At 41.1% G+C, this 15,068-nt stretch overlaps 1 protein-coding gene across 11 annotated transcripts in view; it reads right to left on the bottom strand.

The window, feature by feature from the left end:
• Window positions 1-15,068, bottom strand: part of sbf1 (SET binding factor 1) — a 61,342-nt gene that overhangs the window by 20,165 nt on the left and 26,109 nt on the right. For 5 of the 11 annotated variants that reach the window (XM_074625980.1, XM_074625982.1, XM_074625984.1 and 2 more), the window contains exons 2-11: window positions 14,251-14,336; window positions 13,200-13,337; window positions 12,873-13,001; window positions 11,734-11,844; window positions 9,417-9,494; window positions 7,191-7,220; window positions 4,494-4,599; window positions 3,022-3,154; window positions 2,751-2,859; window positions 1,820-1,933 (exon numbers count right to left, since the gene is read on the bottom strand). In XM_074625980.1, coding sequence (XP_074482081.1) covers window positions 1,820-1,933; window positions 2,751-2,859; window positions 3,022-3,154; window positions 4,494-4,599; window positions 7,191-7,220; window positions 9,417-9,494; window positions 11,734-11,844; window positions 12,873-13,001; window positions 13,200-13,337; window positions 14,251-14,336 — 1,034 coding nt within the window. The remainder of the gene's footprint in view (window positions 1-1,819; window positions 1,934-2,750; window positions 2,860-3,021; window positions 3,155-4,493; window positions 4,600-7,190; window positions 7,221-9,416; window positions 9,495-11,733; window positions 11,845-12,872; window positions 13,002-13,199; window positions 13,338-14,250; window positions 14,337-15,068) is intronic. The other 6 variants (XM_074625986.1, XM_074625990.1, XM_074625989.1 and 3 more) reach the window with 3 other exon arrangements.

Below are 15,068 nucleotides of genomic sequence, written 5' to 3'. Positions count from 1 at the left end.
TTTGGTCTAGACTGACATATCTCTACTGGATGTTAGCGTACTGATGTGGCTGTGGACTCTCTCGGTCTTCTGGCAATCGGTGTCATAAAATCCTGATCACATAACACTGTTAATTCAATGCAGTAAAAGAATAAAACATGAAGAAGTTAAGGGGAGCGAATACTTTTTATGAGCGCTGTATAATTCTGTAAACAAACAGTGTCATCATCACTAGACCGTTTACGTGTCTGCAGCACGTGCAGATCAGCATGACAGCGAGATCATAGCGCTGCTAGTGATGCTCATTGTCAACATGATGGCACCCTAAAACCTGTCAGGAGTCTATCTGAGACCAGACCCATTATTCCTTATTATGTTCTACACGCAATCAAAACCAGTTTATCCAGTAAATTGATCATAAACTTGAGGGCGACTTCCTGCAGCAGCTCCATTGTGATCCACATACCTGATACAACACGTACCACTGTTTTACAGTATCATCCCACGTTTGTTATCAAAAGGGAAGCAGGATATCATGTAGATATCAATACGATAACGAGGAAGCTGTTTACACACTTCAGAAAGCGTTTCTCAGAATGGGCTGGCACTGGGATACTGGGATACTGGAAGGGGCTGCAGGATGCAGTAAAGTGGTTGATACGAGCTGGTGTTATCTGAAGTGTTTGATATGAACACAATTAGTGCCGTGCAGGAATAGTACCTAGGACATTCTTTACTATGTGTGTGTGTGTGTGTGTGTGTGTGTGTGTGTGTGTGTGTGTGTGAGGGTGATCTAACCACTTAAAATTAAACTAAATCCCAAAATAAAAACACACAAGACTTAACTGAAACTTAAACAATTCAGAGCCCTTTACTTCACTTTTTGCACACTTTATTGAGATGCAATTTTTAAGCGCGGGATAAACTTCTCAAATTCAGGTGTGCAAAGCTTGTAGACACTTACCTAAGAAGACTCAAAGCTGTAACTGCTACCAAAGGGGCTTCTAAAAAGTACTGAATACGTTTTTGAATTTTAATAAATTTGCAAAAATGTCTAAAAACATGTTTTCACTTTGTCGTTATGCGTTATTCAGTGCAAATTGATGGGCAAAAATGGCAATTTTATCCATTTAAAATTAAATCTGCAACACGATAAAATGTGCAAAAAAGTAAAGAATACTCTCTGAAACCACTGAACATGTTTTACTGTATGTGATTTCTAATTTCATTTAGAGAGACGGAGAAGATTTGTAATGTTTTTTATACAGTTTTTCTTTTTTGAATCTTTTACAAACGTCCAAAAGTTGCACTAAACTTAATTAACAAAAAAAAATTTAATAAAACAATTAAAAAACAAATAAATAAACTTAACCTCAACCAACAAAACAAATGTAAAAATTTTTTAAAAAATAAATAAAATAAATAAAATAAATAAAATAAATAAAATAAATAAAATAAAAACTTAACCTGAAAAAGTAATGCAAAGAAAAAAGAATGTAATAAAACAAATAAAAACAATTAAAAAAATAAATAAACTTAACCTCAACCAACAAAAAAAATGTAAAAAATGTAAAAAATGTAAAAAATGTAAAAAATAAATAAAATAAATAAAATAAATAAAATAAATAAAATCAACCTAAAAAAGTAATGCAAAGAAAAAGGAGGAAAACAATCCTTCAAGAGCTTCCTGGCATCTCCACCCATAAAGCACCGCTGGGGAATTTACTGCTTGGTAGAAACCACCCACTGGATGTTAATGAGACTTCCCAGTGCTCACTAGTAGTAGTGTGTGTAATTATTATGGGATGTGTTCAGACAGAGTTTAGGCTGCAGCTCTTACCATGGAGAGCGCGGTCTGGATCTGCTGGAGGAGCGGCTCAGGCAGCAGGGAGATGTGGACACACTCGGGGATGGTCACCGTGCCGCCGTCCAGGTCAGCGATGATCACGTCCAACTGAAAACACACATAAACACACTTTTCATCTCCCGAGACTGTTGATAAAAGCACAGCAGCGTGTAACTGAAAGACAAAACGCAGAGACGAACAAAGTCGTCTCTGTCGACAGCTGCTCATTACAGGACGCTTCGCCATCAAACAACCAAACAGAGTCCCATTTCACTGCAGACGGCGGGAAAGGCTGCCCAAAGGATAACCTCTGACCCCTGACCCTGACGGCTGCTCCTACATTTATAACGGGCATGTTGACTACTGTACAAAACACAGTGTCTCCTTGTGATGCGAGACAATGAATCCATCAGGGCAGCCCGCGGTCGGACGGTTCATTACACTCTCATCAAGCTTTAATAACAGATTATTTCATCCTGAGATCTGGACAGTAATTATTGTCATGTATATGTTGGTATCATTTATCTTGGCAAGGTCTGTAAAGAGTCTCCAGAGATAGGCAGGTTTATTAAAAAAGACAGATGAACCATTGCTTAATGGGTCAGTGAGAGTTTATATGAAACCTTCTCTCCATTGTAATCAAAACTCAGATCATGTCCGAGTAGCTAAGGCGGGTATATGTTAGTATATTACAGGGTTCCTTCATCAAGTTTATTAAACTATGGAACAACACATTCAACTTTGCTTTTATTAAATCACGTTTCTGTCCCACAGCTGAGCAGAGGTGCCGTTGTTGAGACAACACACTCCCTACGTCTCTTTATCTGTATGTGTGAACATGTGATTGTCTCTGTGTGATGCATTTTTCACTCACAACCAATAAAGTTCACTTCATCTTATCCAAACTTACAGCAGCAGAACTTACCAATTCTTGCGTCTCCGAACGAAAGAATGAATTGACGCCGATGATGAAGGGGGTGGGGGTGCTCAGGACCTCTAGGAGTTTCCCCGGCAGGATGGGAACGTAGGTGAAGCTGAAAAGGGGACACAAACAGGAAGAGGTTTAGCACATCTGCAGTCAGCTAAACCCATCCTGCTCTACTCTGCTTTACCTATTAGATATTAGACCAGACGTGACCTGAAATAAAGCAGGAACATCCAGAGAGAGAACTGAAGACCGAGGAGTGGAAACCCACCTGTATTTGAGGGGGAACATGATGGCCAGTAATCCCCGGCAGGCGTCCGTTAGTCTCTGGTAGCTGCTGGACAGGAACAGGATCTTGTGTTCCGTCAGGGCGGCGCAGAACAGATACAACACGTTGACTATACCTGAGGGAGAGGAGAGCACAGACGAGGCATCACAGAGAGAAACCTAATCCATAATCAGATGTTCTACCAGAAGACGTGTTAAACTAATGATGTTAATAAAAGTGTGCTGGGACTCATCACTGAAACAACATTTAGACGTTTTAATTCCTCTATTACTGATCGGCATTGTCTGAAATTAACTTTTTTCACTTCTTGCCACTGTGGCAGGCAAGTATTTGTTTTATCTGCCACTTCTGAAATCTCTGCGCTAAACGAACATTTTAGATCTGATGTTTGATATATTTTACAAATAAACATTATATGCATGGTAAATTCCAGTGTTTCCAGTGAACTACAGTACTGTACTGTACTTATTATGTATCTGCTATTGTCATCTATAGTGGTTATTTGCATAAAAAACTATTCAAATGATTAGGTTTGATTAGGATTATTGTATTTTTTTTATATATATTTGCTTTGATTAAAAACAATCTTGTCATCAGTAGGTTTAATGATGTATTATAAGCTGCTTAGAGCTATTTTATTTTTCTCTCTAATATCTATTTTATATTACTGTGAAATGATCTCCTTTAAAAAACTGGAAAAAAATATTTTACTAGATTACATTTGAACACATCACGATAAAGTTAGAATTCATCTTCGCCCCAATACTCATTTTCATCACCCACTGAGCAGAGCTTGAACACACCATACTGTAACTCAATGGCACCTCCGTTAATGTTAGTAGCTTCGTTATTTAACCAAGCTTTAACCTGCTAACAGCTAACGTTACTAACTCTCCTGCTGCTGATTTCAACACAGATTTGTTGTTTATTATCAGGGAATAATAGGGTGCGTCCCCTCAGGTTTAGTAGCGCCACGCTTTTGAGCGTTTTCTTTTCTCTTAACCAAGACTTCGGTTCTCTATTCCAATCCCTAGCATTTTCCCTGCCTGCCAAAGTGGCCTGACGATTTTACCCGCCACTGCCAGCAATTTGCAGTTCTGGAAATTCTGTAAGATAATACAAAATGTATTCGATAATTTCCAGGTTTGTTTGGGTTTTTTTAACAGCAGAAGTTGGGAAAGGTACTAAACTTCAGGACTAGGCAGTCAGTAAAATATAACACATTTTACACGGTCATAGAAACCCTTCTATCATTACTAAATCTGATTGAAATCATCAGGGTAGAAATCTTCAGCTATAGAATGAGTTTGACTAACTCTGACACCAGGATTCATTCATTGCATTTATCATAATCAACGTTTAACAAAAACATGAGTTAGATTCATCTGGAAAAAATACTATTTGGAAATGTTGCAGGTGTGGAATTAATCCCATATTATAGTCATGAACCATACCGAGCTGTCTGAAGAGCTGGGCCACGGTGCTGCCGCTGACGGGGAGCGCGTCATCGATGGGAGTCTGGATAACTTGCCGGTCGCCAGCACCTAACGTTATAGTCCTCTATAGATTAAGAGAGACAAAAGAGAGGAGAGAAAAGAAGGATTGAGAAAACCAAAGAACGTATGGTGTTTTCTCAGAAAAATCAGGGGGGCTTTTGACAGCGTGGTTTAATCACAGTTGTGCTTGTCCAGTGAGCAGCGTGAGTCAGCGACAGAGAAGAGATGGAGAGATCCCAGAAGCTTAGCAGGTACATCACATATATATAACACAAAGCCATTCAAGCCAATCGGGACATGAATGGAGCCGGGCGGGACTCCATGCCAACGACCTTACTGCAAAAAAAACAACGGCACCACCGTATCAATGAGCCTTTATGGGAGGGAGAAGTCCCAGCGACATGGCAGGTTATCATGCGCAGGCGATTTTCCACAGCAGTCTAATGCGAGTGCAAGTGGAAAGTAGATTGATCAGGGTGGAATCTGTATGGATGATTCATTTAGAGCCGTGAAGCGTGTCCTGGGATAAAAATGAACATCTCCAACATCTCCAACACTTCGTCTGATCTGACTCACAACAAAGTGTCTCTCTTACTGCCTCCTATAAAGTTCCATTACAGATAACCAAATTGACTTTGTAAAAACTGGAAATCTATTGTGCTCCTGACAGAAGTCAAAGCCAATAAATATCGACTTGTGTGTGGGTTTGGATAACAAGCGTATCCGGGAGTGGGAATGGGGATGATTTAGACTGCGAAAATATAAATCAATACAGCACGAGCACGAGTACAACTAAGCAGCACAACATATGAGGTAGTTTGAGGCAAGATCACATGACTACTGGACACAGTGTACCTTGGGGGACATGATTTCTATATATATACATGAAACATTTCATTTGACTTAATGTGTACAAATCAAATTTCAAATTTCCTTATGTCAGCCTGGGCTGCACAATATGGACAAAATAAAAATCCAGATATTTTTCTCAGATAGTCACAATTGCTACGGAAGCCCTGAGATGCAAGTGAGAAAAAAAAAAAATATGGTGATCCATTTCACAAAAAGTTTGATTGGTTTCTGAAAAAGAGCTGAAGTGGTTCAAATGAACCCAGTCGGTACGGCTGTGTGTAGCTGGGAGGGAAACGTGAAGCTTTATTTCATGCTCTCTACAGCAGCAGCAGCAGCAGCAGCAGCAATAGCGTCAGTAACCACAAGGCGAGCTGTTAGCGACTCAAAACTGTGATCCAACATCTGATCATCGGGTGTGTTCAATTCAATGTTTGGCTTTTGAGATTTGATAATAAGGGGCCAAAGGAAGGCTACAGGCTTTGTTACTAAGCTATGGCCTCTAACTCTTAAACTAACTGAAGGTGTTAACCTAAGTCCTCATTTTCAAGCAGTATATAAATATGTAAACCTGTAAGCCTGTGGGCACCGAGGAGCGGAGGCTGCTGTATGAACAGATAGTTAATCACTATGTATTAAATCACAGTTTTATGTCTTCATAGGAGAACTTTGCTGACAAATACTGTACATTAATACACATTAAAATGGCCTTACAGCTGCATACAACTACTACAATTATAGTGTGATACAAGACATTTATTAAATGTTTATCTACTGCTAAATAGAGGGACATAACGTTAGGACACACTTACATAAGCTGTGTTCAGACCGAGAGCTGAAATATTTCAACCTCAAAATTCGCGTGTCACTAAAGCCTGTCAGCGTTGAGACTCCTCCTGTTGTCACTGATGACTGACGTAGCTGTAGCTGTCTGTGGTCACCCAGAGCTACGATAGTACATCATATCTGTACAGAGACCGGACCAAACTCTGTGTATAAATGTATATGTATAAACCACAGACTGTTTATGGTAGAAACAACAACGTCGCTGCCGTATTTATGCCTAGATGACTTTATGTTGGGTGTTGATGGAGCAGCTGCATAGCCTGGCACTGATCCATCCAAACTCCATTCAGAAAACAAGCATTTTAAAAGTTGTTTGCTTGTCGTGTTGTAAACAGACCTCACAAAGCATGAATTCAGACAAATCGACATCATAATGTAGTTATTTCGGCGTTTATTGCCAGCACAATCTGTTTATTTTGGGTTCATACCGCAGTGGTGGTTTGCTAGACACAGCACTGTATATGAATACAGCTCGCCGCCGGGTGACGTTATGAACCCAGACACGACAGCGTTTGGTTTTTCTGACACATCTGGGACTTCCACAACGTGTACAAAGCAGCAACAGTGGTTATTTCTTCCATGGTTGATGGAGGAAAGAGAGTGTTGGTATCTCCTCTCTGGCGCGTCTAGCGTGAATGAACACAAATGATACGAGCAGTACAACTCCAAATGTCGCTTCGCTTTTGGTCTGAACGCAGCATTATACATTTATTTTATCTCATCTCTATCCAGATTATATGAGGAAGAGTTGAGAGGCTTGTACCAGATGTAATATGAAATGAATGATCAGTTGTCGGTCACATATTGAGTCCGTATCAAAGCATTTTGATTGGCTCTCCTGGCTGCAGGAGGTGTGCATGGATTGGCTGATGGGGGAATGGGTGGAGAAAAAGGAAGCTGGGGAAAGGAAGCTCAGAGCTGATTGGTAGCGGAGGGGAGAATGAAGTCAGGCCGGCGTACCAAACTCTCCTCTCTCTCCTCCTGGCCCGGCTACGCAAGCACCCAGCAGACACCCACGCACGCACGCACGCACACACACACACACACACACACACACACACACCCGCAGGATAAGACACAGGTTAGAAACATCAGGAGTGAGGGCACCGAATGCCCAAACTTAACAACAACATGGCAGTAATGTCTCAGCATGGCAACACAAGTAAGCTGCACAAACAATAACGTCGTAAACATGAACAGCAGGATGTAAAAAAAATATGATGAGTAACATTTAGACATGAGAGAAACGCCGTGCAAAACAATGTGTAGCCATCGTTTAGCATTCGGCAGCACAATAACAGCAACGGATGATTCATCATGTCAATCTGCTCTTAACTCAAAATAAACAACAGTACAAATACCTGTCATACTGTATATAGCAGTAATAGAGAGGTCACTAGTGTCTCACACACACACTATGAAGGTACAAAGGAGGACGATTTTCTAAAGCAGAGAATATCTGTTTGGCTTTTCCAACACCATCTGGGTGTTTTTGGTTTAACCCTCTGAGACCCACAACAGACTCGTTTTTGTCTTTTTTAGGGGGGAACAGGAGGTCTTTAGAGGGGGATAGCAGGTCAACAGTAGATGTCACATAGAAGTGGTGTACATCATCTTAAAGCTGGGAACCTGAAGATTAATTTGAGAAACACAGCTCAGCACTTAAAAGTTCCAACGCGTTGTTCCTAAATCAAATCCCGTCAGTCTCCGACCGCCACTTGGCTGTGTGACGGGCAGCATCCAGAGACATGGACTGGAATTCCCTCTGAGACAGATTCACACATATTCCTGTAACAACTCAATCACTGATGGACGGTAAGACAAGCAATTGTCTTTCTTCCATTCTAAATACAAGTCAGCCCACACATATCACTCATATCACTCATATCACAAACACACAAAGGTCAAAGGTCAGGGTCGTGTGCTGTACAAACGGATGGGATTCACCGTGTTGTTCCAGGAAGGATGCATTAGAACAGAACTCGGTGGTTTTTGTCTCTTCTGTGTTAAGGATGCTCTTCCTAACCACAAGGCTACAATGGTGTAATTCACCATTTCTGACATCAGGCCAACAGCCTGAAGTTCACTTCACATCAGGGTTGTGTAAACATACTCAGATAAAAGACCGCAGTGTTGTAACATCCTGCTGATCAACCTGTCTAAGTCGTGCACTTATTTCACAAGCTGCACAGCCGTGCAGCCCTGAACTTCTTTCACCAACACATTATTCACAAATACATAAAATACGAGGCCCACGTAGGCTTTGCAGAAGGTTAGAGGACTGTCTGTCAAAAGCTGTCTGGTGTGCGACAGTGTTGCCATGACGACCTGTCTAATGGCAGAGATGATTTCAGTGTCACGTTGCTGGAGTTATTCTGTTGTGTGTGTTTGGGAGAGTTTGACGTGAACAGACAGACTCTGTGGTAATGACAGACATTTAGTAGCGCTGATAGAGAAGTCCTGTGTGATTAAACAGTGACAGGAATGTGTGTAAGTGTGTGTTACTCTTGTCGTCCTCTTGAGTCGGAGGAACAGGACTGTTTGTGCCGGGATGAATGGAAGCAGTGCAAACTTATATATATGGGTGTTTGTTGGAGTGAGACACGCTGGGAGACCGCCTGTGCACCGATGAGTGTTTGTGTTTTCAGATGTGTGTTAGTGTGTGTGAGGCAAGCCAAGTATTAGCCTCTGCTGTTTGGGTCTGTGTGTGTGTGTGTGTGTGTGTGTGTGTGTGTGTGTGTCAATACTGATTAGATCTGATTCTCTCATTCAGACGCCGTGCTGCCCGGTAGGAAGCCATCTGCCGTCCCATATGGTCACCCAGCAACTGATCTACGACCTGCACAGCGCACGGCTTTGTGTTTCAGAGGGTGAGGAAACAACTTGAAAATAATCTGTGTTCTTAAATTGCTTATTGAAAAAAGGTTTATGACAAATAAGAGAGATGAAAAAAAAGGAATGAAATGATTAACATGATCCCATTTGATCACAAAATCACACAAAACAAGCAGGTCAACAAAATAGCCGAAGCGCCATCAATCACGCATGATTTGAAATGAAGTGCAAGATAAAAAAAAAGAGCACATTCCTTAAAGAAAAAGAACCGACCGGGGTCTGTTTGATCAACAGAATCAATAACACAGAGCTGGTTGTTGATTGGTGAAGCTTGCCGAACGGGAACGTTACCTGGAGACAGGCCAGCAGCCAGTCACAGGCCAGGGCCTGAGGAACCTTGTCTAAACTACAAACTGGGGACTCATCTGTCTGTAACACAGAGGAACCAGTGTACAGTAGGGTGCACACAAAATGACACACATGGGTTAGAAACATCTGGAAGCCACAGTGGGAGGGTTCAACCCATGTGTGTTTGAGGAAAACAGACACTTCCTACTGAATGTGCACCACGGGCATGAACTCGTGTAATGGAGATGTTTAGTTTACTTGCACAAAAAAAAAACTTTTTTCCGGAAGAAAAAAAAAAAAAAAAACATGATTCTTACAAAATAAAAAAAGGGGTGGGAGAAATTATTAGAAAAATGACAAAAAGAAAAGTTATAGAGATGTTCAATACCATTTTTTCCTTCCCGATACGATTCCGATACCTGAATCAGCCAATACAGAGCACCGATCTAATATCAGTGAGTTAAAAACAAAACTAATGTATATACATATATACACCGATCAGCCATAACATCAGGTCAGCGCGGGCACCGTGACCGGTCTGCGGCTACGCAGCCCCGTACGCAACAAACTGCTCCTCACTGTGTGTTCTGACACCTTTCTATCAGAACCAGCATTAACTCTTTCAGCAGTTTGAGCTCCAGTAGCTCTTCTATTGGATCAGACAACACGGGCCAGCCTTCGCTCCACACGTGCATCAATGAGCCTCGGCTCTGACCCTGTCGCCGGTTCACCGGTTCTCCTTTCTTGGACCACTTTTGGTAGGTCCTGACCACTGCAGACCGGGAACATCCCACAAGAGCTGCAGTTCTGGAGATGCTCTGACCCGGTCGTCTAGCCAGCACTATCTGGCCCTTGTCAAAGTTGCTCACATCCTTACGCTGGACCATTTCTTCTGCTTCCAACACAAAGTTCAAAATTCAAAATGTTCACTTGCTGTCTAATATATCCCCCCCACTGCCAGGTGTAACAAGATAATCCATGTTATTCACTTCACCTCTCAGTGGTCTAAATGTTATGACTGATCAGTGTATATATGTATATTAGGTAATTAGTTAATACGTTACAGAAAAATTTGTTTTAACCGCACTTATTTCTTGAGTGAAGATACCGGCATCATATGAAACTAGAAAACCTAAAGAATCCATCGGTAACCATGTCATACTAGCTTGTCGCAAAGGAGGTTAAATAAAGGGTTCTAAGGGGTACCCACAAGTCTCCCCTTTTTATGCCCACTTTATGATAATCACATGCAGTTTGGGGGACGAGTCATAGTCAAGTCAGCACACTGACATTTTGCCAGCTCTGTCTAACGTTACACTCTCTGCTAGCATCTGTGACACGTGTTGTTGCTCCTGTGTAGCGTAAATGAGCTGATAAAGGAAATGATAACATGATATTTTAACGGTGCATAAACTCGCGTGCTCGCCAAATCCCAATCCAGCATTTGAGGCTGTCTATCAGAGGCATTTCAAATATTGGTATCGGTACCGGAAAAACTCTACTGAGGTATTTCACATATCCACTAAGTTTAGTATTGCGTTGGTATCTCAGATATGATAACAAAGAAAACGCAAACATGTTTGTTTTGTTTATCTGATAGTAAATGGAAGGATTGTTGTTTTCTTCCCCGGCCAACACTGCTTGACTAAATGTGATGAATCGGTCTATATCTGTTCAGTGGCATTAATCATCCACAGAAGAGGTTAAGTGTTTCCCAAAGCTTGGAAATGAACGTCTCCCAGTAAGCCCATAACAATGAAAATGAACAGGAATAATAATGATAAACTTAACTCTAAAGTGTGTTTACAGGACGGCTAACTGAGCTGTACAGTATATAATACACTGTCTAACAGGGATGTGCAGTAAAACCAGTCCTATGAAGAAGATTAGTGTCATTTTGAACCGCATGACTCTCTGTAGATAGCAATACATACATCTTTCAATTATGCATGCACAAAGAAATGTACATGTGTATATTCATAGCCCATAGCATACATATACACATGAAGGACCAACCACAGCTAGGCTTCTGTGCTACCGAGCTAACACAGATGCAAGCTTAGCGAAGCCGGCGGTCTGTAGGAGCTGCACTAGCAGGCCGAGCCAAGCTCTGCTTCTCTACACGGCTTACTGCCTGAAGGAGCTGCACCGCTGAGCAAGGCATGTGTAACGTAAGGAGTGTCTACCACCCAGCAGAGACAATGAGAGACTGAAGAACGCTGTCATCATCATCATCCTGGGTCAGCTTCGACGTTTTGCCTCTGTAGTGTACTGTAGTTTGTGTGTGTGAGAGAGATAGAGGTGAATGGTCAGCCGTTACCTGGGAGCCTCCAGCGATGGGGATGACACATGTGAGGAGATTTCCGACCACCGTTTCCAAGGGGACGGTCAGGCCGTCTACATGGACGGTGTAGATCAGACCCAGACAGTTCTGTTCAATCAAGGACACAGAGGTCAAAGGTCAACAAAGGCATGCCACAGAGCCAGGCCCATTTACAGTATTTATATTCATAGTGAAGGATGGTGAGGCTGTAAATGTTATCAAATATAATAAAACTAAATCGTGAAAAATTGATATCCTATTTTTATTAAAGTAAAACTAGAATTATAATACAATTTGTTCATTTTGTATTTGTTTTTTATTTATTCATTTATTTTTGCATTTATTTTGGTACTTATTTTTTACTAACTATATATTTATTTTAAATTGTATGTATTTATTTATGTATTTATTAAAAATACATAAAAAGAAATGTATAAAGAAAAGAATACAGAAATAAATAAGTTCGGGGAAATAAATAAGGGGTAAAATGCAAAGGGACAATTGTGCAGAAGTTAATAAATGCATAAATCCATACATATATTTTAAAAATAAATATAAAATAATTGATCAAATGAATTAAAAGAAATAAATACAGATAAAAAGAAATTCATAAATTAAAAAAATTATAAAAATAAATACATAAATAAGTGAAAGGGAAAATTAAATATGAGAGTGAATAAATAAGGGAATTAATACAAAGATAAATAAATAAAGAAACAAATTAAAACAGAAATATCAATTTATGTCACATTTTATTAATTCAACAATGCTGCATCTATTTTTAATATTATTTTAGCTAAATTTAATGACATATTTATTTACTTAATCGAGTGATTTATTTATTTATTTTGGCGGATTCCGTCCTCCATATCTATGCCTCTGTAAGCGGGCAGAGAGAGATACAGCAGGGAAAAACAGCCTGTAGAGCCGGCATATTTTTCACATTTATCTCGATGAATTACGGGTTCATTTTGACCAAACCAGATTTGGTGATTGTTGGAATAGTGGAAAGGTTAATTAAGAGGGTTTTGGTAGTGTACAATGCACACAAACCCAAACCACATGTTGGTGTCATTTATTTCCCACAACAGATGCAGAAAGAGGAGAGTATTTGGGGCTGTTTGTGCGTGTCGTACCCTGAACACCTCGGTGTAGTCCAGTCGGGACACCAGCACCAGGCTCTTGGGGGCGAAGACCTGAGCTGGTTGGACGAGGGCGAGATCCTCATCCGCCTCGTCCACCTCGCTGGCCTCAGCCTTCTGCAGCTGAACACAGAGAAGCACAGGTGGAACAGCAGTCACGTCAGAGTTACACGCAGGATTTACAATTGACACAATATGGAGGTGTGCAAGTGGTGTAGCGGCAAAGACCACGATGGAGAACCAGGTTCAGTCCCCAGTAGGTGCGTCCTGGTTTTGCATCTAATATTACAAATTGCACTAATTAAACTGAGTGTGTCTCACATGTGGGTTGTCCAGGCCCTCCCAGAAGGTGAAGCAGGCACAGTAGTGACGCTCCGAGTTGATGTCAGTCAAAACCGCTACGAAGAAGGAGGCAGGTTGCCGCTCAGGAACCAGCTGCCAACCACTGGGTTGACAGAACTGAGGAGGAAGAAGAGGAGGAGGTTAGAGAGGTGAAAAGGTGACAGCAGCAGCATTGAGACCAGAGGGGATATTGGGGCAGGGGTTGGAATCAGATGGTGATGGCAATAAACAAAATATGAGTGTACATAATCTGGGTGACATATCAGACAGTCACATGTTGTTACAGCACCTCAGGGTGATTCATCAGGGCAAGGCTGGCATTAACGCAACTAAACAGGTTCTGAAAACTTTCCGTCTACTTTAATAACATGATGAAGCTCCGACTGAACCAAGTGAATAGACGTGAAAGTACAGTTTGCTCTCATTTTTTAATCACAATGGAGTCGGTTTAAAGAATTTATAGTATGTCATTTTCAAATATTTACTCGTACAACATTAAATGTCAGTGGAGCAATCATCAGTCATTGCTGACGGAGGTGAGCAAACAACAAAAAGTCAATATTAGCAGTTTTCTTTGTTAAGATATGACATTTATCATGTTGTGGTTGCCTCACTGTTGGCCTATAACTCTGGCATGTGATAACATGTCACACATTCACCATTCTCTGGGTGCTTTTATCTAAAGTCAAGCCACACTGAAACTGTTTATTAAGCAATTTTTAGTTGCCCGTTTCACGTCTGATTCACAGAGCAGATAAGCTGGTAACCAGCCGACCTTTTTAAGGATAGTTTGGATGTTTTGAAGTGTGGTTGTAAGAGGTATTTCTCCTTGATATTTTTAGATGTCTAAAATCTTTTGCTGTAAAAGCATATCCTGTATATCCCGTATAATAAGTAAATTCTGTAAAACCTGTAATACTTGCAGTGAGTGTCGTGCTCCAGGGAATTGAACCCCTAACCCTGACAGGGTTGCGTGCCTTGTTCTACCCAACTGAGCTACACTGGAGCATGTCCACAAGTGTTGACTTACCAGCTCTATGCCTTGTGGGAACGGGCTGTCCTCCCAGTCTTTCTCAGGAAACCGCTGGAGAATGCGACCTTGACCTTCACCCTCCACTGCAGAGAGACACACACAGAGAGGGACACATACAGAGGTCAGTCCATGTTATTCACATTGTTTGTTGTCTTGTTTGTTTCTTTAAATAAGCTGCTTTGAGTTGTTGTTTTTTTAAACCAGCACACTGACTGCACTTTTCTCTTCTTTTCCTGTTTTATCATTTGTATGTTGGCTCATAAATAAACTATGAATTCATGTTAAAAGAATCTGGATGTTTCGCCACAGAGATTGGACAGAGACTGGACGTGATGCGTGCACTCGCTGGGCCATCTGTTGTTAGTCAGTAAATAGTTAACGTGCACATTAACTACTCATTCAACAAGGAAAAAACACAGCTTCGGATCTGAATGGACCTTTGACAAAGGTACTGTAGTGGTTTCCCCGTGCTTTCAGTCTTCATGGCTTGCTTTTAGTACCAAAGTTACAACTATGAATGTCATTAAACAATAGTACACTATGTCGGAGGCAATAAATAAATCCAGATTGAGTCTGAGAAACATCTATTAGTTAAGTTTAAATGAGTCCATATCTGCCCGTTGAACAGTAGTGTGATGTGTTAAAATGCTGCTGGTTAATGAGGCCATTTCCACTGTTGGCCGGGGCCCGGCCCACCACAGCGGCACAATGACACGACAAAGGGGCGACTTATGTAACCACCACAAGCCCGTCTTTCAGCTTAGTTCCATCTGAAGCCCTGCAGGCTGCTTAATGGCAGCATTCATCCGCACAGA

The sequence above is a fragment of the Sebastes fasciatus genome, chromosome 23, assembly GCF_043250625.1.
Source record: "Sebastes fasciatus isolate fSebFas1 chromosome 23, fSebFas1.pri, whole genome shotgun sequence".
In the NCBI taxonomy this organism is placed as follows: Eukaryota; Metazoa; Chordata; class Actinopteri; order Perciformes; family Sebastidae; genus Sebastes; species Sebastes fasciatus.
Note: the sequence above shows the minus strand (reverse complement) of the source record. Positions and strands in the feature narration are given on the sequence as shown.